Genomic DNA, 24,630 nt, shown 5'->3' on the forward strand with positions numbered 1-24,630 from the left:
AATTCAGCAACAGGGATGATGACTACTTTATACAGGGTAAAATTAGTTTGCTTTGACATTTTTAGTCTCACAGTAGCCTAATACAGGAATACCAACAAAAGACCATAATAAATTCAAGTTATCTGATGATGGGGCGTTTAACCACAAGAGTAGGTGAAATTAGTCTTACTAGTCATGAATGCTGCATTTTTCAGTATCCAAGTTTTAGCTTAGTAATGTTGCTATAACTTATCCACATTGACATAATTTGGCTTGAGGAACTCGGGAACATTTTTAGTACTGGTTTACATCATTTACTCAAATACCCCGTGCACTTAATTGCTTACTCAAATAAATATTTTCTTTGAGCAATCTGAAACAGAAACAAACTACAATGCAAAAAAGTGACTTAGTGTACGAAGAGCTGGAAAACTTACTGCTGCCAGCACAGGCTGTCTGAAAAAGCCCAAAAATCAGTAGCCATTCTTACTGCCATTTGCTGTGTGTACTGATACAACAGTGTCTTTCTCTGCAACAAAACTGTCAGTATTCCCCAAATTTTAAGTTCTTTATAGGACAAAAATGGAGATAAATACACTTTAAAAATGAACCCACCTAAAATTATAACCTGTCAAATAACTTGAGGAAGCAATCAAGACTCTGCTTTTCAATTTTACTTAGGTAACAATATTAAATATATCAAAATATGAATGCTTTTATAACATTCACTCATATTCCTTGATTCAGTCCTGTACAGTTTTCTCCCAATGTGTAGAGATATGGTACAAGACTAACTTTGAAACAAGTGAGTGCATAAATATAAGCCTGATGTTTGTTTGCATCAAAGCCTTTCTACAGACACGTGGCTCTGTGGAAGTACAGTGTAAAGTATATGCAGATTACACTTTTCATGAGAAATGGCTTCCTTTTAAAGAGCATTTTATGGATTTATGGCATTCAGAGTGTACCCATGATTACAGTTTCCAGGTGCACACCACATAATGTACAATATCTCAAGCAAACACAGTTCATTACTCCAGAGCTATATTCTGCTTTAAGCTCTCAGCTAATTAACAAGGGCAAGAGTTTTGTATATTATGCATCATGCATTTAATTTCTAATACAGTGCATTAATTATTTACATTTTAAATGATGGGCACTTCAACTACTCACAACACAGCTGCAAATAACTTTCATTACCTGATCTTGTGATTTCTTTTTCTTCTTCTTCTTCCCCCAGCACCCTGAACTCTCTGCGTCTTTTCCATTGGCATCACCACAGAGTAATCCATCAAGTTCATCTGTTCCCATCTGCTGTCCCTGAGATGTTTCTGCAGCTAGCCTGTATGAGAGGTTCCTCAAAATGCACACACAGTTTTCAACGGTCTGAAAAGTATGACAAAAAGAAAAATACAGAAAACAAAACCAGAAAAGGATTAAAATCCTGCCCTTGCTCACTCTGAATATGAAGCAGAGGAATTTCATCTGTCTTTGCATGTGCATTTCCCCAGGACAATTCTTATGTGCACATTTCAGAGTGTTCCCCAGGTAAAAATAGGTTAAGAGATTCAGAAATTTTCATGGTAACAAATTAGTAGTCTGGAAAATACTTTTCTGGGAGTTTTTTAATTGTTGCTCTAAATTTTACACTGAAGCACCATGCGAAACAGATGTCGAAGCAAAACGTGATCAAGAGAATCTGAACACTCCAAATGCCCAAAAACTCCCACCTCAGTGAATAGAAAATGCTACAAATCGAAAATGGCAATAGATTCTGGGTTTTGTCCTTTTAAAACCAGAAATAACCTATTTTCTGGCAAAAATTCTATGTAAATTGCCATAAAATTGGGATCTGAGTTCCATTTCACAAGTACTTCTAGCATAAACATATGATGTTTCTCCAGTCCCAGACTTAGGACTAGAAATTTGTCTTGCTGCTTTTACTGCTTCTAGCCAGGCTGCAGACAGATACCTTGTATGAAGCCTTTCCCTTTCATCCATTTATCCCCCTAATAGCTTGTGCCTTCTGTAGAAGATGCAAGCAGGAATCCATAAATGGATGAGACTCAGTGGAGGAAAATTATCTTGTAATTCAACCTAATTTCTCCAAGTCTAAAAGAAGCTCAGTTTAGACGTGAAACCTACTCATAGAGTTGGTTCAATTTCATTTGATTATCCCTAAATAAGGAGGATATGAGCTTAATTTTCTGCACACAAGGAAAGCATGGTTAAAAAAGCCACTCTCTATCTATTTATATTTATTTCAACTGTTCCTAATGCTCCATGGAGATAAAATGCAATAGCCACTACATCCCAGCTCTTTTGCTCCATTAACCCAGAATGGAGTGACTGTGAGGCCTTCAGCTCTGAAGTATTCTGCCATATTCACTAGTGAGGCAAAGAGATGGGGCTTTGTTTTATTTCATGTACAGCATGAACTTCTGCCAGGTATGCATTCAGCACATGCTTTTAGTGATGACACGAAGTTCCAGAGGTGATATCGAATTCAATATATACAGGAATATTTATATTTCTAATTTTTAACATAGATGAAATATCACAATTTTTCAATACACTTGTACTAATTTGAAATTTCTGCCAAATATATAAACACATGTAGAAATATGTATGTGTGTGTCTGTGTCTAGAAAGTGTTCTTAGTGCACCTTTTATAGCTGAAAGCTTTGCAAACACCCCATTTATTTTTTAAAGTTTGCTGCCTCTCATTTTTTTAACATGAATTTTATTCAATTTTGTTATAGCATGCTGAAGTTGAATCTTTGCATTTGTTGATTAGAATACTAAAATTTTTTTCCTTTTCACAAATCATAATTTTTGCATTTAAAATTCTAATATTGTGGAAAACGTAAGCTGCGTTCCTCACACGGACAATGTTACCTTAAATCTAAAAACTGATAAGCAAACTTCCAAGGCTCAAATGCAACCAACACCTTCTCTATTAAGGTAACCTCCTAGAAGCCAAGAAATCTGGTTCTTACTACACAGCTGGACTGACTTCACTCTTCCCTGACTTTTAAGGATTCTTGTATTCCTTACTCTGTTTTCAGTTCCATCATAAGGGGGCTAAGTACAAGTTCACTAGTTTTTCTACTCTAGCTACATTTAAGCTCCTCTGAAAAAACACCCCTGTGTTTGGGGGCTGCTATGCAGGAAGTGTCTGGGTGGGATACTGGGGGCTGGTGACAGCCAAGTTTGCCCCCAACCCTGGTCAGGCAAACACCCTGCCAGGTATTGTGCCTTGTGGGTGAGTGTCCTCCAAGCATGCCTCTACTAAACTTCTATTAATGGAAAACTGATCACAGGCTAATGGGTTGTGGGATTTTTTGTGTGTTTTGAGGGTTTTTTTGTTTTCTTTTTTGGTATCTTTAAAAACCAACAAACCAAAGCCATGCTGTTAACCCAGCACCTCATGCTATGAAGCTCTCTTAATTCCTCTCTCCGTCCTCTGAATTCACAGGCAAATTTCACCTATTTGATTCAGGTAGTGACCAGAGATGCCTGGACATTATTCCTCTCTAATCTATAAACCCATGGGGGTCCACAGACAACTCTGTGAAGTATTATTTGGAAATGCAAACCCAGTGGGCTTTAAAACCTTGCTACATAAAAGGCTGCTCTCCTGTGATTCCTAGGGGTTTGCAAATGGACCAAGGTTGCCCGAGAGCAGCAACTGTAATTAATTTAGCACAGTGTACTGAAAGCAAAAGAAACTGGCCTTTTTCTTCTTCTCTGGAATACTTTAATGCATTACAAATCTTCAATTTGTAAATGCTTGGAGTCTTTTTAATTAGGGAGTGCCTTTCACCTCTGGAGAAGCTTGTTCATATCCTAGCATTTTAAGAGAAGTAAAGTTGACATAATGAGGCATCTTAACACAGTTGTTATTGAAAGCATTCATTGATCCTCTTCAAAGAAGAAATAATGTTGTTTTTACTGCAAAACTGCCTATTAATTGCCCCTTTTTTTTTTGCTTGTTTGCCTTCTAAGCCTACCTCACTCTCATTAGCTCTCACACTGGGTACTGAAAATCAATTTTAAAGTAAAAATGGCAGAGCAATGTAAGGAGCTTTACACAGAATATGATATATTTGCTCTTCTTAAACCAGTATCATATTTTCTACTTCAATAATTCAGTTGAGAGGATGACATGCTTACCTGTGCACACTACACAGGTAGACACAAATACAATACTTAGCACATTGAAATAAACAGCTCAGCAGAAAAAAAAAAAAAGGAAAAGATGGGCTAAATTGTGTTTTGCTAAGACATTGCTCACAAAAAGAGCATAATGAAAAGATTGTCTCTTTAGAGTCCCCATGTACCCTGAATACCTGGATGTGCTGCTGAAAAGACAAAGACGACAAACCTTACTATCAATTTCACTGCTCCCCAGAGCAGACTGGATCACGTACAGCAATGCATCTGTCAGGCCATCACACTCCCTCATCCTCCTGCGGGCCTCCTCTCCAGCAGAGCTGACATTCCTGCAAGGCAACAGCAAGGGTCACGATCTCCACAGCTCCCTGCCCCGCTGAAACCTGCTCACAGCCAGATAAACACACGTCTGCCTTCTCCTCTCATCACCTCAGAGCTGTGAGTAATGGAGACAGCTGCGGATGAGCTCAGGAAATGTAACGCGGAGGGGAACAAATGGGAGACATCAGCTCCTCCACAGGATGGGGCTGAGTGGCCAAGCAGCATGCGCCCACCTGCATGGGGAGACTCATGGCCCAATCAAATTTGGAGAAGGGCTGATAATTTCCTTCCTTCCTTGCTCCCTTCCTTCCTGAAAGCATTTTTAAAATGTGCATATGTACATATAAATCAGGATTTTAAAAATCTAGAGGTTTTGCCAAATACATCTAGGAACTGAAGAGCCCAGTAGTCAGAGCTCTTAACCTGAGAGAAAAATATTATCAGAGCATAATATAAAACACCTGCTGCTGCTTGCTTCTCATTTCACATGAGTGTTTCCTTTTCTCTTTCATTTTGAGAGAACATTAATGCCTCAATCTTCTCTTTACGTTATTTATTTTTACATTGCAAAACTTAAGGCCTTGGATTATTATAATAATATTGTGATTCTTGTGTTCCTTAGATGGGCCAGAGGGCCTTCTGAACACATTTATAAAAATCCAATTAAAACAAAATTCACTGTGTAACATATTGTGCCACAAAGTTCAAAGTATTGATACACAGAGAAACAAATATGTATGAATGAGCACATACAAACAGAATCTCTATTTGCTAACATCGTCTCCCAGAGAAAAACTGCATGCAAATTTGCATAGCAGGTTTGATTTGGAAATGGGTGAATTAGCAATCCCAAGAATGGGATAAAACTTTTCACAGTCTCCTTCAATAGGGGAAGCCAACCCTTTGCTGAGGTGGCTCATCTGTAGCTCTTCTCTCCCCATTACTAAAGTTTATACAAAGAAAGAACATAAAAAGCACACACACCAGACCTATATATTTAATGCTAATGTGTGGAAATGGAAGGGAGAACACTGGCCCCTTGAATCTGAGAAGAAGGCAAGGCGCTTTCTATATTTTATACCATTTTCAAAGACCTTTGCATTAAAGATGGGAAAAGCAGAGGAATCCTGTAAAAGAGGAAAGAATTTCAGATGGAGGAAGATGAGAGGACTTAGGGCTAGGTTTCCTTGCAATTCTTTTTCTGCTCTATCTACTTCATCCTGTTCTGTTTCCTTGTTATTCTAAAAACAAAAGCATTTCCATTCCTCCAAAACAAAGAGTTTTATAACTGGACAATCCCCCAGTCCCTCCAATGGTTCCTAATTGACTCTGCCCCCTAAACATACATGATTTACCATCTATACTTGCATCCCCACACAGTCCTAATTAGTGCTGCTCCCCCACACACAAACTGGCCCAATTAATTTAATACTGTTCCCTTCACCTCAGCAGACAGCTTGACAGAAATCACATAGACCTAGAGTGCTGGAATGAATTATTGTATCTCTCTAGAAATAAATTCACTCTCCTTGAAACCCCTCATATTTTGCCACATTACACATCAGAAGCCGGGCCTTCATAACAGCTTGCAAGTTTTCTGTTGTCTGGTTCCTCTGGTCCCTGAACTCCAACACCTCTTCCTCCATCTCTGCTGCTGTGAGATCAGCAAGCAGGTGAGGGGTTTTCCTCCAGTTCACGGGGAAATTTTCTTCTTTCAACTGGAAACCTCTCTCCTTTTGAAATTATGGAAACTTCTGACCTATTTTTGTGTGGCAGAAATAAGAAGGTAAAAATACAGAACGTGGTTTTCCCCAAACAGTGCCTGTGCCTTTTATTTGAAGGGCTGGGGACTCCCCCTTCTAAAGGCAAGAGTTCCACTGATATTTCAAAAGGGCAGAATATGTAGGAAAAGCAGTATCGTGGACTAGAAAAGTGCATTGTGTGTATATAGTGAGGACAAGAAGGATTATTTGACTTCTATCTGAAATTTCATTTTCTTACCCTCAAGGCAGATAAAGACAGAGGTAGGTAGATAAATATAGATGGAGAGAGGGCATTGAGGCACTGGTGCAGGTTACCCAAAGACGTTGTGGATGTCCCATTCCCTGCTAGTGTTCAAGGCCAGGCTGTATGGGGCTTTGAGCAATCTGGTCTAGTGGAAGATATTGCTGTGGCAAGGTGTTTAAATTCAGAAGTCCTTAAGATGCCTTCCAACCCAAATAATTTTATGATCCTATGACTCTATGATGAAGAAAGAAAGTTGTATCCAGCCCTACAAGAGCAACTGCACAAATAGGAGGATGATGAGGAAGAGGTCTCAGCACAGCTTTGCACCTTTTTTTTGCACCACTATGAAAAGAAAAGCTGAAATATTCCTGAATCTTTTAAACAGAGATAGATCTTCAAGTCTGTACTAGAATAATGTGCCCATGCTTCTTTATTTTCTGCACTTACATATACTGAGTGCAAACTTTCAAAATAGACTGGTTTAGACACCAGTAGAAAGAGAAAGATACAGTCTCCCATATATTCTCATTGAGGTGATTTTTCCTTCTCTCCATCACAACCAATTGCATGTCACTTTGACTGTCCAGAGCCTGCAGAGACTGTCAGCCTCTCAGTTCCTCTCCAAGTTCACCAGAAACTCCTCCTCACCAAGACAGCAATGTAGACAACCTTATAGTCCCTGGGCTGCAAGCTATCTGCCTCATTCATTTCCAGCAAACAAAGAATATGAGGCCTGTACACAAAGCAATACAGACACACCAGGGGCACATCTTGCACAATGCATTTCCTCGCTCTATATCAAGGAGCTGTCGAGTTGGCTTCTTCTGTTAATCATCCTTCCCCATTATGCTCCAGCTGCTCCTGTAATCAAGAGGTAGATATTCAGAATTCCCATGACAAAAGTCACTGTTAACTTTCTGCACTGACCTGGAGCTATTACAGGCCTCTCCAAGATGTGGTGCACTTATTTATGTAGGAAATAGCTAAAAAATATGACAAATCCAAACCTTGCATCAGCATTTTGGCAGATTTCAAAAGAAAAACATCCCAATATCTAGCTAGTCTCATGTCACCTCTACTGAAGTAATAACTGCTAACTGAGATAATTCACAGAGGGTCTCTAATATCACCATGTTCAGGCTACATAATTCTGCAATGATAAACAAGTTCAGATTACATGAGTTGCCATCTCATGCTGCCATCTCATTTCTCATTCGTAACTTGGACATGCTGTAGCTGTCAGTGTTACAAGGAAAAAGACACAATTTGTCATTTCTGAATTTGCAGGTCACTGTGCAGATTTAAATTCGAACATTAGTGGTAATTATTTAGTCCCACTAAGTGAGTGCATATTTTTCCAGTGTCATTTTCCAAACAGGTGAAACTATGTTTTCAGGATTTCTTAAAGGATGTGGAGACACAATGCACAAGTTTTCAGGGAAAGAATACTTTTCCATTCTAAATGCAGCCCAGCTTGATCACTCTGTATACTTTGATTCTTTGTGTAAACTCTGCTCATGGTATATGTGAGCTATAGGCTGTCATTTTAAATCTAACAGGTTAAGGATTCCTTCAGCGAGCCATAAACCAGTAAAATTAACTTCAAATAGAATCCAGTCACACAGGAATACCAAGAATACAGAGGGCTGAAGAATATCTCTCAGTTTAGTCAGAAGGTCCCAGTTAGACCTCTAAAACCCAGCTAATGTGAACAGCTTTTTCTCAAGAGAGGAACATTAGGAACAGATAGAGCAAGAGCTCAGACCCATAGCTCATCAAGCTGCTTTTCTGAACAAATGAATTGACTTTGCTAATTACTTAGGAATGGGAAGAGAACTAAAAATAATTCAGTTTCATGAGAAAATGTGCCAACTATCATATCATCACCTGAAAAATATCAGCAGGCATGATCCTCCATGCCTAGGGCATGTCAACCCAATGTTCTAGGGATATGAAGGGTGTGGTATAAAGGAGTGCACTGTGCAACACGCACCTCACTCCTGTCAACCTTGGAACTTGCATTAGTTGTTCAATGCAGTTGCCAGGTTTTGAGGAAGGGGAAGATGGGTGGTGCCAAGCTATTTCTTTCAGCTTCAGGGGTCATCGTCCATACACTCATACAAAGTGTGGGATGTTCAGAGCAATATTCTTATGAACCTAGGATAACTAAAATCACCTGCCTTATACAGGGAAGGAACATTGATTTCTATGGAAAGATCATCCAGAAGGCAAAAGCCAGTGTGCTGAGACTTGACCTCTGGATATGGGAATATTTAGCAAGCTGTTGACACTACTCCCAGTGGCAGTTTTATCCATCTCAAAGACAGAATTAAAGCATCTACACCTGCTCTCCCTAAGCACGCTCAGGTCATGTCAAGTCGGTTCTTTCCTATAGCAGCTACCAGTTTGCAGATTGTAGATCTCACTGCAGCCATGCAAAATAGTGATTGAAAACAAATACTCTGCATTTGGCAAAGGTGAAATTCCTCAAAGCCCCATGATAAAAAGAGAAAGTATGTTTAATATGTAGTATATGTAATATTTTTGCCTGATATAAGAGAGAAGAGACACAGGAAGGATAATATCCTAAATTAGGTGGAGAGCACAAGTTACCTTTGGCATGAAATTTCAGGGGCCTTCCAAGTATATAATTATTCCAAGAAGTTTTGTGTAAGAGGGACTAATCATAAAAGCCTCAATCTTTTTCATCTTTCTACATGTTTTAATAGTCACCAAAAAGAGATTTTTCACAGCAAGGGGGAAAGGTTTACATAAATCAAGAATTACATCAACCCCATTAATATTATAGCAACTGTGATTACATTTGCCCCAGGATACCTAGCAAGGGAAAAGCCCTCAGAACACTGAGCAACTGAGCTACAACTGGCACACTAAATACTTTAATTTTAACTAAAAACCCAAACAAACAAAACCCCAGCCTGAAACTGCCCTCCTCTACATGTGCTCTTTTATACTCTGCCTGTTTCTATTTCTGTCTGATTGACTGAGCATTTCTCCTTCAGGGACCAAGCCTTGTCTCAGGGGCTAACTGGCATCCCCAGTCCCATCAGAGGGTGCAGTGGTGATGATACTCTGAGCTGGTCTGCAATGTAACACATGATCCCCTAAGAACTATTGCTTTTTCTGTACATTCCCAGTGTTTCTGTCAGCATTTGGGCTCTTTGCTGTAATACTAATACTAATACTAATACCAATACTAATACTAATACTAATACACTGTAATACAGTGACACAGACACAAAATGAAGCAATCAACACCATGCATGTGTCCATCAAGTGTGTGTGCTCAGAGTTGCCAGCAGATCCTGTGACTGTACAATTGGAGCAGACCTCGAGCCACATTGGCTTATTTGTAAGTACTCAGTGCAGCCTTTGGACACAGAATAAATAGGTTAGCCATTGTATTTTTTGTTACTACTGTAACTTTTAGACAAATTCTGATTTTTTATCATTAATTGTACACTAAGACTTTTAAAAATTATCTCTTACTACTGAAAATGAAACTAGCTGATAAGATTAGCTATTTCTCAGACAAAACAGACATTTAAACAAGGCACTGAGACAAAACCTACAAAAACACAAGATGGCTTATTCATTATTAGGAGTTTCTAAGTGTTAGCTTTTCAGTGACTATAAAATCAGCTTCTAATTTGGAAGTAAAAATAAATTAAAATAGATTTTTCAGTCATTGCCGCAGATCTCCCTTTAACTTTTCCTGGTCTGAATGACAGTTCAGTGCAGTATCACCAAAATCAGCAAGATTTCTTCTTGCTAAGTATTCTTAGCACCATTTAGAGCCTTCTTAATCTATAAACTGGTTGTCAGAGTTTGGCAATCCTGCATGTGGATTAAGTATAACATCAATTTGAAAAACTGTCTTGCATTAATTAGAATTGCTCAACTGTAGTTAAAAAAAAACATTCTATGTCAACAAGGAATTTGGCCTAAAAGAGATCTTTCTCTCTTAGCTAAAACTTTCACTTTAAAAGAATACTTTGTAATTAGACAAACATCTGACAGCCTAATGTGGATACAGTCTTGGTTATTAACCTTTCTGTCATATGCTATGACAATGTGATTTAGCTTTGATTGTTCAGCAGTACCTGTTGTTTTCAAACAGAGCAATTAGCCTACCAAGTCAAGCACTCAACAGGTGTCTTTTACTGCTGTGCTTCTGCATGTCCAATCCTAAGGCTAAATGCACTGTTTTTAATGCCAGCTCTGTGTGATTTGTGAACTCCTAACTCTGTGCTAGTTGATTTGTAACATCATTTTTTGCTATTTTGATAGTCTTGAAAGACACATAATTGGAAAGCACATGAACTGCAAGAAACATCCTCAAAGAAACTGTCTCCATAAAACCAAACCCAAAACCACCCCAAATTTTCTGTCATAAACAATTTTGGTAAGAGTTCATGGTATAATCAGCCATAGCCTCATCTGAAAGAAAAAAAGAAAAATTTCTAACTACCCTGGATACTGCTAGGAACCATGGAAAAAGCAGCCTTGAAGCCTTGAGTTTCTCAGGCTCCACAAGAACAAGAAATTATAACAATGATTATACACCTGCAAGGTATGTGAGAGCTGTATGTCTCATGATATTTTGCAGAAAGTATGTTTTCAAAAAGGTGTTGCCTTCTTGGGCCAATAAGTCTTTTCTATTTTGTTTTGCACGTACTACCCTATATGTATATGTAGTGTTTCTTTAAATAAAGCTCTCTCTCTCTTTTGTTTCTCCATTGCACAAGGAACTATGTTGCGTTATCCTGTTTGCCACTCTCCAATGGCCTAAAATGCAACACTACCCCTCTCCTCTTTTGCTGTGTTTTCATCTGATGAGCAATTCTATTTAACTACAATACACAGAATGTACACATAGTGTATTGAGGGAATGTTTTAAATTAGGGTATAAAAAAATCCTACCTGCATCAAATTTCTGTTTTGATATTTAATTTTTCTGACATTTAGTATTTGGCTTCATAAAAATCACGGCACTCATTAATGCTCATCTCTTTATACAGCTCCTAATACACTACCTGTTCATTCAGATACAGCTGAAATACGTATCACTGCCCTTGGGAAGAGCTGCTTTGAAGACTTTGAAGGTCATAACAGGAATAGTTTAAATATGTCAAGGTCAAAACACTTTTCTCCATTTACAATTGTAATTTTGCTAAATGGAGCTCTATATGTGTTTAAGACTGCAAGAATGTAAATACAACAGCTTTAGCTTTTGAAGATCCAGCATTGAATATCAGCATCAGCTCAGGCACTTCTGTCCTACAGAACCACTGTCCAGAGGACTCTACAGCTCTTATTCCTTGCATGGACCAAAGAGTAACAGGACAAATCTGAGGAGAAGGATGGCACTGAGGCTGCCAAATGCTGGGATCACTCTCCCCACCAGCACTCAGTGAAACACCTCTGTGGCCAGTGGGAGTATGCCCTGAGGAAGTATTACTGGTCTCATTCCACATTTATTTCCTGGCTACCTACTCTAGTCACTGTGAAAACTCAAAATTACTGTGTCAGATGCTTCAGCGTTGGAAAGTAGTCAATTTTCATTTTTCTGTTCAGCTTGTTATCTTACTCAGAACAAAACTGATCACACATAAACAGTTTTCAATTAACCGCATTCTACCTATTGTTTATCAGGTTCTTTTCTTCAAATGATTATATATTGTTCTGTTTTGATGTTCTTAATTGCCCTTCTCTACATTAATCATTCAAGAAATCTCTAAAGTATTATAATTCAGATTATTTTACATAATTTCTACTTTTCTTCTCCACTAAAAGATGAAATCTCTATTTGTCCCATTTAGATCTGTGGGAAAGTTTTCGATTTGCATGAACTGCCCCAGCAAAAATACTTCCACAAGACTAAAAATATTCCGTTTTATTTTTTATAGGCTATAGTCTCAGGAAAAAACTTCTCATTACAACTGCATTCTTAAGAACAATTGAAAAGAAGTAACAAAATGCTTTGGAGTTTATAGTAAGCATCAAAGGAATATACTGTTTGTAAAAGGCAGTAATTTACTGTGTCTAAAATATTATTCTGAGTGTACCAGCATGCCTTACACTGCTGAGATCTCTTTATAAAATTGTTTGAATGTTATTCCTCTAATATAATTTTAGTGGTAAAAAAAAAATCACTCTCCTTCAGTCACAGCTGGGGAAAAGGATTTTCATTCATACCTGAAACTTGGAAAAAGAATTTAGCCAACTTCTCATAGTGTGTGAAATTTCTTGCCATCATTTGAAGTATTTGACCTTTTTTTTTATCTTAAGAACAACTAGTACTAACAAACGAAAACAAAAAGTCTTAGTTTTGACAGTTCTTTCCCCTTGTCTTAATCCCAGTGTAGCTCTTGTGCTTTTCAGGAATACACACAAGCCTCTTTTCTATACACTCAGAAATATTTCAATGCCTGAGTTGGTTATGATAAAAGTGCAACTTCAGAATCCAACATGGGGCCAAAATACATTCCTGACCTGCTGCCAGGTTTTACCTGAAATAGCTCAGCACTAGGGACTAGCAAGAGAAAAGGACCAGACCACCACATAAAATTAACAGTTAATTAAAAATATAAGCATGATGCTTTTTCTAACAGACCAGTTTGCTTATTTAATGAAACTCCTAAACAACAACAACAACAACAAAATCTATGAAAAAGTTTCACAAGCATAATTTCTGTAATCAGAAAAAAAACCACCCCAAAATATAAGAGCAAAACCTATGAAAAACAGACTTTGGGTTATACTTTATTAAAGTTTACTTGTTAAATATCTTAGCTTCTTAAAGGACTAATTTGTGTATCCTTTCTCCCCTCTCTCAAGTAATGATGAACTCAGTACCTGACATTTGGCACCCTCTGGAGCATCCTCTGCTCCATTCTAACAAGGCACTTAGAACAGGGTCCCCAGCATGCTCAGAAGTCTTTGTGCAAAGAATGTCATTGCACTACCTCACAGAAGCAAAGAAGGAAGTGATTTGAAGCCCAATATCTGCATTAAAACTTTCTCTATCATTTGAGTGTCTTGCATTCCACTGAGTCCTGTTGTCCATAAATTCTCTTAACTGACAATTATAAAAGAAAAAAGTGCTTTAACTCATAAATTGTAGGTCCCTGTCTTGGTCTCCTCTGTGGGTCATACACACAAATGGAACAGTAAGAAGTCAGCTAGTCTCCCAGAAAAAACAGCCCATTTAAATATCCAGTGAAGAGCCTGTTACATGGAAAACAGTCTATATGCCAAATAGACCCAATGGCCACACAAATTCAGTTTAAGAGCAACCAAACACATGTAGTAAAAAGCCAAGTGCCACAACTGTCAAACTCCTACAACATGATACAAGAAGACAAGTCTGTGATTGAGGTATAAACCCAGTAATTTTACATGTCCAAATAAACCCTTTGAAAGGATGGAAGCTGAAATGGGTTGTCCTAGTTTGATGGTAAAGGGATGTGAAAGCGTTTCTAGGCATACAGAAAAGCCACATCTTGAAAAAAACAAAAAAAACCCTAAAACAAAACAAAACAAAAAAAAAAAAAAAAAAAAAAAGAAATAGAGCTTGTTTTAGACATAGTAACTCAGGAGAGATCTGTATGAGGAAAAAGTACTTTAAACCCTGGGATGGGACACCATGACACTGTCATTTTGTTTTCTTACTCTTTCTTACTGTTGTTAGAACAAGCATTCTACTTGGGCTAGGTGACAGTTCAGATGTGGCTTTCTAGTTGCATAAATATGAGAATAAACAATGGCATTAGAAATGAATTTTGAATTCCACTTTGACATAAGATTCTACTTTTTATGCTCTGATTTTCACTTTTCTATGCTGATTTTTAAGTTGACACTGTTGTTACTAAACCAATCCTAAAAGTTTTGGATGAGGCATTGCAACATATTGCATATACTTTGGTAGACACTTAAGCTCAGGAAGTCTGCTTGTCTATGCCCTTACGTTTGAAACATTTAAAAGCATTATCAGTAATGCACTTCTTCTCAGGTCTTATGAATCAAAGTATTGCCTTGGTTTTAGAACTCAGTGAAAAAGTTACCACTCTAAAAATCTTATGAATAAAGATTAGGCTCCAGAAAATCCACAAGCAATAGGCAATCCTATCAACCTGGAGGAACAAACAAGTAGGATTGTGACTGCTCAAGTGAGATGACTCCTTTAACCTACAAAGCAATCTTCTGTCACATCTGAGTTTCAAGTGCCTTCCTGCACCTATTTTGCAGTCCTGAAAAACCATTATCAGTGCAGTGCCTTGAGAAGAAAGGGGAGTAAATCAGCTTTGGTTGTTGACTAATCAGATGAGCACAATTAATTACAACACCAATCAGTTCATTAGATTATTAGCTTCATCTCTTTTTGATCAGCTACTTAGAAATTTTAATACAGAGGATAAGAAGTCACAAAGCAGAACACTCATTAGAGTATCAGAAGTAGGAAACACTGCTCTGAAACAAATTAAGTTACAGCACAGCACAGCAAAGTAGAAGACAAATGCTTTTTAGCTCTGTGATTGTCCATGCTCTCAGAGAATTGACTGCGATGGGCATTTCTCCAGCTGGACTCTCTCTACAAACCTGAGAGGGATCTTTCTCCCCTACCAAACTAAAAATCTTTAGAAATGCTGCTTATTTGCCATTTCTCCCTGTTCTTTGTCTAAACTAGTTACCAGTATGTAAGTTCTTCTACTGTCATAATCCACACTCTCTGTTATCAGCTGCTCCTTCTAAATTTTCAGTTAGGCATCTAAAAATTAATTTATTATTTGCTCATATTATTTCTTTCTAGTCACATAATTCATTAAATGATACTGTTCCTGCAAAATTGCATTTTCTTATTTCTAGAACAATCTCTACCCTCAATTTTCTTTTCTTAATGTTTTAATTCCATTAAAAACATCAAGGTATCTATGCTGTTTCCCAGTAGTACCATCTCAGGGTGTTATGATGTTTTGAGCTAAACACCTGTAAAAAAATCTCATTAGCATAAATTGCCTAAATTGTAAAAAATATATACTGTGATGCATAATAAATTACAATTCTTATGCTTTGTCCAAATGTGCCTTCAGCATAAGAAATAAATATGTGTGTTTGTGTCCTATTTTCATGGCAGTTAAGCTGAAATTGCCAGTGAGCATCCTACCTCAGATTATGTCACATCATCCTATCTCCGAACAGCTTTATGTGTACATTGAGGGACGGTGAAAGAACTGACCCCTCTAGTGTGCCCTTTGGCCTAATGAGTCGCTGTGCATCACTGCTGCTTGAAATAACCTGTAAAAAAGGCAGGGGATCTCTCTACCACAACCCTACTTACCCCCCCTAGTCCATGCCATACAGAATGATGAACAAACTCTGCTATGAGCGTTACTGTCAATGCTCTACCCCTCAGTCTGATACCACAGGGATGGCATCTGACAACCTGGACCTTCTTCCAGAACAAACTCCTTACAAGACCCTACACTGCCCTGATGCCTGGCTCTCTCATATGTCACAGGAACTGCTCAGGAAGCAGATATTACTTATTGTCAGAAATTTAATTTTTCCCTTTTCATTTTAACACATACCCTTTGAATCAATTAGCTCATTCCTGTTAAACTAAATGCCAAATTCAAACTCTCCACTGGTGGCTTAAGGTGCTCACGAAACTCTTGCATGTGTATCACACTCTCTACTTTGTTACTTGCTTGGCCATGAAATACACTATTATCCTTCAGATATTTCACCCTCCCAAGTGCAGGAAGATATGCATTTAACACATTACTGCATTTGCCTCATCCTGATTCTTCCTATAAATTGCACCAAAACACTTGTATGCTGTGAAAGAAAAGGACACCCCACTCTCAACCCTTCCTCTCCCCCAAAAATATAGTTTGCAGGAGCTGTGTGTATCTGATTGAGTAAAGTTTTCTGCAGAATCACTGTCCTCCTTCTCTCATGGTACACCTTTGTGCATCCTATTTCCATCAAGTTTCCCCTTATATAGGGGGACATACACACAGGTACATGTTTCTTGGGTCAAGAGACAGAGTGTATTGTGTTCTGGAAACTCACAATTCACTGACAGTAAAAAAGAGTGGGGGAAAAAATATGATGCAAACTGAATAACCAGAAAAAGCTGAGAGCTGGTTTAAAGTACCAAGTTACTGGTGCCATGGCAAACTTCAGCCTCGGTCTCTGGTTAATTATTTCTATGCTGAGAAATTTTTGCAGTTGTTTTTACTCTTCAGTTGACACATAAGAAGAATTCCCTGAGCAAGAGATACTCAGCACCATCAGTGCTTGCTGCCATGTGACCTGCTTTTACAACAAACCTCACCTCTAACAGTGCTTTGACTGCAGAGGTACTATGCCCGGGAAAAGAATCATCCTCTGTATGCTTCATTTGCCAGTCAGACCAAATTAGCAAAAGGATAATTACAGCTTATAAAGGTGCCTGTTCTTTTATGAATAAACACTCATTCTAATTTTGTAATTATTATTTTACCATTCTCAGTTAATTGTCAGTTACTTGAAAACATAGCTTCCTCTCAAACAGTGCAAACACAATTCCCTGAATTACAGTAAAATTTCCTGTATTAGGCATAAAGATTACAAATTATTTAATAGAACTTTAGGAAGATTAGTACTTATTTCCCAGTTCAGAGATTTCCATTGCCAAAACCTTGCTGAAATAAATACGTTAGTTCCAAATATGAGAGGAATTTTTCCTCCTTTCTTAGCAGGTGGCTCTGGTAAAATGACACTCCATCAAGAGTAAGTGTGTGAATCGAGTATTGCAACGTTGCAGTTCCTTATCCTTGAGTTATCTTTCTGCCCAGAGCGGATTGTCTCCACGTCCCTCCTCTGCACCTGCTCCAACAGGTCCATGACCTCTGATGTTGGGGTGCCCCAAGCTGGATGCAGCACTCCAGCTGCTGTCTCAGGAGAGTAGAGCAGTGTGGGGGAGTCACCTCCCTCGACCTCCTGGCCATGCTGCTTTTGATGCAGCCCAGGATACCACTGACCTTCTGGGCTGGAAGCACACGCTCTTGGCTCATGTCCAGCTTTTCATCCACCAGCACTGCCAAGTGACTCTTGGCAGGGCTGCTCTCAGTGGCTTCTCCCAGTCTGCACTCACATCTGTGACTGCACTGACCCAGGTGTGGCACCTTGCTGTTTGGCTTGTTGAACTTCATGAGGTTCTCATGGGCCCACTTCTCAAGTTTGTCTGGATCCTCCTGAATGACACCCCTTCCTTCTTTGTCAACTGCACTGCTCAGCTTCATGTCACCTGAAAATTTACTGGGGCTGTGCTTGATTGCTGATGTTAAAGAGCACCGACCCCAAGATGGAGCCTTGAGGGGCACCACTCATCACCAGTCTCCCCCTAAAGACAGAGCCATTGATCACAACTCTCTGTCTGAGTCCATCCAGCCAATTACTTATCCACCACATGAGGCAGAGGTATTGGAGAGGCCTCAGCTGGGGCTCCCTCTCTCTTCCGTACTGCAGTCAGAATCAGACAATGATTGGGCTTTGCTGGACACCCACTCCCTGTACCCTTGGGCTCTGGCAGCAGCTGAGTGTGTCTGATCACAGCTCAGGGAACTTCTTAGCTGTATAAAACCACACCTCAGAAGTGATTAGAAGAAGGGAAGAACTGCACACCTGCACTCCACAAACACCCACTGGCACCAATGGCTGCCACTGAACACTTAGAACATTCAGGCACTGTATGGACTCTTCTACTGGAGGAAGCTTTGGAGAAGTTATCTGTATGTCATATGCAGTATTTATCCTGCACTAACTTCCTCTGAAGACACAGGGAATTTACTGAGCGCATTTACTGGGAAAATTACTTAAAAACAACTACTCTGCAGCTCTTTGCTTTCTGCTATTCCACAATGTAGTCAAGTCTCCAAGACAAAACTCTTGGTTACAACAGACAAGTAGCAATCCATACCCAGCTTCAATTTAGTCTGCTTAATCTGCCTGCTTTTCACTAAACATATCACTCTTGTCACAGCATTTAACCTAAAATGTTGCCTTCAGAATCATGGTATTAAGCCATGCAACACCACTGTGACCCATGTAACCTGTTCTCTTGAGAATCTCCATGGAAAGCAGCACCCTGGTAGATGGCAAACACAAGCTTTAGTGTTTTCCCACACTTCTGGGGATGTGCTGGGCTTCTCCAAATACTAAGTCTGCTGAGAAGTGGTACTGCTGTGATGGCTGCAGCCAAAGCCACTCGCATGTAGTAGGTGAATACCTGAAATTCAATCCACACCATGAATTCTTTTCTCAAAACATGCCTAATTAAACTGATTCAGGCAGCAAAACCTCATACATCTGTCCTTGCTATCTGTTACAGCCTCTTATCATGTCATGACTATCAATATACCTCCTGCCTTCTCTCCCCAAATAAAAGTTACACCACTTAGGTCTTCAATTTATACATTTATAACCCAAAGTCCACTTGAAAACTGGTACTATAACCTGCCTCAGAAGAATCAGGAAGTCTACTAGGCTGTAAACTTGATTTACAAATCTGCCCTCTTAACTGAACAAAACATGACAGCCAAAAAAAATAGCAATGCCAGAGAACCTGATCACTATTATAATGCCAGAAAGAACAGCAGTAACAACCATAAACTCTTGAAGTACTTTAAAGATTAAGTGCAACTATCTTTATTTATTTAGACCAATGGTGAAGTCACCCTGAACAAACAGCAGAGAGTTCTGGAAATATTTCAGTATATGAGTTCAGAGAGCTCCAGAAAAATATGCAAGTATCAACGAGATTGGAAAATAAGACTGAAAGATCCTAAAGTTCTTTTAGGCAAACTGATTAACAAAAGAATCTACTGTGTTTCCTCTACATCCAGTCCTTCAAAAATTGTAGTATTAGTATCTTGCATAGAATTTTAAAGTTTGATTGCAATTTCAAGTGGATTTAATTGAATTTAGAGAATTACAAATGGCAAGACACTGTGCATGTAAAGGTCAATACTTTTTCTCTGCAATTTCTTCTTGATGTAAAGAATAAAAACAGCAGCTTGCAACTGCAATTCTGAAATTGTCTATTTAAATAAACATCTAATTACAAATGTCCAATATTGTAACTACACCTATCAATTTAAAGTACCATCAAAATACCACTTATTTACTTATTTATTAAGAGAACCCAATTTAATACTTATTAGCCTACATGACCATAATTGAAACAAGATTTTCAAATACAAATCTTTTTCAAGCTGTTTGGCTGACACTTGAAAGTAAGCCTACTTGCAATTGCTAAGCAGCTCATTGTTGTAACATGCTTTACAGAACAGTACAGTTAGAAAGTCAAGCACTGAAAACTCACATAATACCTAAATTAAGTTGGCCTCTGCCAACTCTGCTAAGTTGGCAATTAAGCTGGCCACTGTAACTCAACCCCCTTTTACAGAATGGTTGTGATATGTTGTCTATGCTGTCACTTTTTACCCCTGTAGGACTCACTGTGTGTGCAGGAATCCACCAGACACAATGGACTTATTTGATGTGAATGACAGTTTTGCTTAGAAGGGTTTGTTTGGGTTGTTTTCCATTAGCCTGCTCACCTCTTTCAGCAAATGTTCCATGACCAATGCAAGGCAAGAGCAATAATGGCCCTGACATGAGAAATGAGGTAAGGGAATTTTGTTCTGTTCCGGATTTTGTCTCAGAGCTTGTACTTTCTGTATTCCCAGTTTTCCAGAGGCTTGACTTGAACTCCAATCTGAATTTCCCAAGCTGAAACTTGTGACTTCTTCCCTGCACCCTTCTCCAGTTTCTGAGAATTCTCTTTGAAAGGAGTGGGCCCAAAGCTGGAAACAGTGTTGCTCAGGTGTCCACAGGAGTTACCAAGAAAAAGGCGATAATCTTCCATGCACCTGCTGGTCACAGAGGTATCTCAGTCTGCCATATACAGGATGAGAACACATTGTTGGCTCATATTTGGATTGGTGTCCCCTACAAACCTCAGTTCCTCTTCAAAAACATGCTGCTTAGTCAAGATTTATAGCCTGTACTAATAAAACAATAAAGGAATAGCATATTCCATCAGTACTCCCCCTTCATCCATGTGGACAAACACTTTATCACAGATGGCAATCATGCTCACTAAACATGATCTGCCAGTAGTAAATCCATGCTGGCTGTTCCTCCATCATATGCTTTGAAATAAATTCTAAAAAGTCATAGTCTGCATTTTTTCTGAAGTCTAGGATAAAGGTGATTCTCAGACTGTATTTGTTCTCCTCAAAGCTAGATTAATTTTTAGTCTTTCTCTAGTTCTCAGTCATTTCCCCAGAACACCAGATAGATGCCTCACAACTGCATCAGCTTTTTTTTGCAGTACTCTTGGGTAAATTCCATCCAGTGTCACATATATACATAAATGTTCTCCAAGGAGCCCTTATACTGCTTCTACTTGCTCTTCTTAAAACACCCTGAAATGTACCGAAGTCTAGGAGCAGGATTTGCCTGATAAAACTGTGGCACAACAGGTGTTGAGTTCTTCAGTCTTTTCCCTTTCATCCACCACTAATTTGTCTTCCCCGCACACTAATAAACTTAAATTCTTCTCAACTTCTTTCTCCTTTTAGGATACATGTGCCTGTAAAATCCCCTGCTGTGATCCTTTATAACCCAAGTTACCACCTGCTGGTCTTTGATCTTCCTCATTTGATCTCCAAATGCAGCTTTTCATAGTCCTTTGTTGTTCTGGTTTCCACTCTGGTTTCTTCTTGTGCTTCAGGAGACTTTCTGTTTACCCAAATGAGCAGCTCTGCCATTATCTCCAGTCTTCGTGTACAGCAGCATGATTTGCCCCAAGTTCCCAGCAAGCTGATAGCTTTTTGTTTGGTGGTTTGGTTGGTTTTGGGGATTTTTGTTTTTGTTTGTTTGTTTTTGATTTGTGCACACATTTCTCCTCTGAAATGGATTCACAAAGGATTCAGCATATGAGTGTGTGACTGCCATGGATGTCTTGATGCTGTGGTCAGGCGGAATGATCAAATAGTAGGCAGGTATGGTTAACAACCCAAGTTAAACTTGAAAGTATGCTGCTAGAGTAGAGACTAACAACCTAAATGTACAGTCACGGCCCACAAGAGGTTGGTATCAAATATCAAATGCAATAGTCTGTACTGCTGGCTGACAGTGCTGATGTGAACCTGCTGCGGGGCACATGCACCCAGTGCAGCAAGGTACCTTCCACTTCCACTGCCAACATCTTTCCTATTTCCTGCCTGGCTACCAAGGACTGCACAGCAGTACTGCTTCAAGTGAGACAGCAGCAGGAGCTGTGCTGAGGCCAGTAACTTAATTTCACACTGACTGGAAAAAAGCACAGCAAACTCCCAAATGGCATCTGCTGGAAACCATTCTGTTTCTCATTGCAGATTTTTAACATGAACAAATATTTATTATTGATAAAATAGATTAATAATTTGTTTCTTACTGAATACATGAACTTGAAAAAATGAACAGCACAAGGACAGACCTCCAGCAGAGAGGAGCAAATGTGAAATTATTAAACAGGAAGGGTATGAATAAGCTTAGATGCCTGCCAAGAGTCTCATTCCCAATACTGCTGCATGTCTGCAGTAGTAAAAACTCCAGGTATTCTGATGTCACAGTAAACATGATCAACCTCCTTTCTTTCCTCATCTAAGAATAAGAAATAAGAAAAGAAAGAAAGAAAGAAATGTTATTATTAGTACTATTCAAAACCAAGAAGAAATCTGCTGGATAGTTTCACTGTTATCCTCATAACACATTCCTGCACTTGATTTAAGAATGGGAGCTAATAGGTCAATTTAAACAAACAATGGAAATAAATTACTTTTACTGTATGGCAGCTACCTCAGAAGTTTTTGATAGATGAAGGTCAGTACCTGACAGTTACCACAGTATTAAATAAACTCCAGTTCCTGCATATTTATTTTTATGTGTTACATCTCATATAAGCAGTACTAACTGGAAAATACCTGAAGTACCCTCATAAACAAAATAAAATATATTTACTTTGTTAAACTATGATCAGTTGAAGCTCTCATATATTTGTAGGGGAGGAAATATAAATAGTATCTAAGGATTATGCTACTTTCACTTTGTAAACCCTAATCTTTTTAGTTTATAGTATAAATTACTATAATGGTCAACCAAACTGTTGAAGAATGGCTGACTACATAATACATCCACTAGCAATAAAATATAATGATAGGGCTCATGCTATGAAAAACTAACATTTGTTTATATAAATTAGCCCCTATTTAGTAATTACACTGTATGTCTGCTGTAAGGTCAGGCAAACTGTAACCCTGGCAGAAGTGATACTGTAAGCATTATAATCTAGACAGAGATATGTTGGAGAATTACAGGGGATAATTAATCAGTTAATGCTTTCCATGTGTTTCATGATATGTGGAGCCACGATTCTAGAATAAAATATTTGTGCTAATGCAATCACTTCCCACTGCCTTAAAATAAATTCTACCAACCCCATCATTCAGACCAAAGAGTAAAAAAAAAAAAAGAAAAATATATAAATACATATAATCCCCTCTAGAGATGTACACACATCTTCCTGTTTTATGAGCAAGAAATTATGCATTTTCACTATAAACAATAATACTAACAAGCACCTAAAGTGCCTACATACTCAACTCAGGGGAAAAATGGTAAAACAAACCAATTATTTACAGATCATCTTTGTATACACAAATGTGACATATATACAGCAACAGTATGCCTCTAAACAACCAGTACCTAATTCAGGTGTCTAGTTAAATAAGATACCTAAAACAAGTCATGAATTGCTTTTATAATCAAAGGAAGGTGATTTTTTCCTGAAATCCTTCAAGATGCAAATGCTGCCTATTCAAGTTTAGTTACTCTAGTTTTTTCGATTAAAGCCCAAACAATAAAATTATTAAAAAAAAAAAAAAAAAATCTTGGAAATCTTTGAGTAATTCAGTACCCAAGAACTCTTTTAGCTGACTCATGTATAATCTAGGTGAAAGCAAAAACAAAACTACCAGCTCTGTAAAAGGTAAAGGAAACAAGAAAAGCAAACACATTGTTCTTGTAAAAACAATTAAAAACCCTCATGTCATTTCTGTAAATAGTATAAAATTTCAATTCAGAAAATGGTATAATTCATGTGAATTTCCCTCTTCCCTATTTCAGTGCTGGTGATTCCAGTGGCTGCCACTCCTGTTGATTTTGTTAGTGGATCCGATGCCTTGTCTGTGGACCAGGTGTCCTCAGTAACCTCTGCAAACTAAAGACAAGGAAGGGTGACATGATTCCATCTAAGAGTGGGCTAAGGATGACTACACTATTTCCAAAACAAACTGGCATCCAGCACAGAAGATACCACCATTAATAAAGCTGCACCCTCTTTCTTGAACTTGTCTTGGTTGATTCTTCTCTTGCACTTGTCCCACTTGATCCTTCTCTTATGCACAGCAAATATTCATACTAACTCACAAATATTTGTTTCTGATCATGCTGTCAATGAATGCAAACAACAACCCTAGTCTCTGCTCTGCTCCCTTTATCACATAGGCTATAAAAAGAATGACCTCCCACTGTCTTATTTTTTGGGTTTATGAAACTTAAATACCTCTGAGGTCTCAAGCTATGCCCAAGGCCAGGCAGCTGTAGGTCTCTCTCTTAATTGACTGCAAATGCCCATGAGCAAGCAGACTGCAAGTAGACCACAAGCACAGGAGCTGACTCTAACACCTAACTAACTACCAGAAGTGCAAACAATATTGTGCATTTTCTCATATTTGAATTGATTAGAAGACACTCCTTCTTAACATGAAATCTGTCAACCAAACACAGCAGGTATCAAAATCAACCAAAGTCAATCAATATGACTAGCTGACTAACTTTTTTTTTGTAAATAAATATTTTTATCATTCTAGGGGGCATTTTTACTTCATTAGGGGATTTAAAAAACTCCTAAACTCACATTTGTATAGGCACAGTACTTACATTGTGCCCTCTCATGACCATCATTTCTGAAACACTTTCCAAATATTGTTCTTCTGTACACAGTAAATCCAGTACAAAGATGGATGA

The 24,630-nt window shown here is 38.4% G+C and overlaps 1 protein-coding gene across 4 annotated transcripts in view; it reads right to left on the minus strand.

Moving 5' to 3' along the window:
• CTNND2 (catenin delta 2) overlaps positions 1-24,630 on the minus strand; it is a 511,553-nt gene that overhangs the window by 91,485 nt on the left and 395,438 nt on the right. For all 4 annotated transcript variants that reach the window (XM_056485067.1, XM_056485066.1, XM_056485065.1 and 1 more), the window contains exons 12-13: positions 4,367-4,484; positions 1,180-1,365 (exon numbers count right to left, since the gene is read on the minus strand). In XM_056485067.1, coding sequence (XP_056341042.1) covers positions 1,180-1,365; positions 4,367-4,484 — 304 coding nt within the window. The remainder of the gene's footprint in view (positions 1-1,179; positions 1,366-4,366; positions 4,485-24,630) is intronic.

The sequence above is a fragment of the Oenanthe melanoleuca genome, chromosome 2 (assembly GCF_029582105.1).
Source record: "Oenanthe melanoleuca isolate GR-GAL-2019-014 chromosome 2, OMel1.0, whole genome shotgun sequence".
NCBI lineage: Eukaryota > Metazoa > Chordata > Aves > Passeriformes > Muscicapidae > Oenanthe > Oenanthe melanoleuca.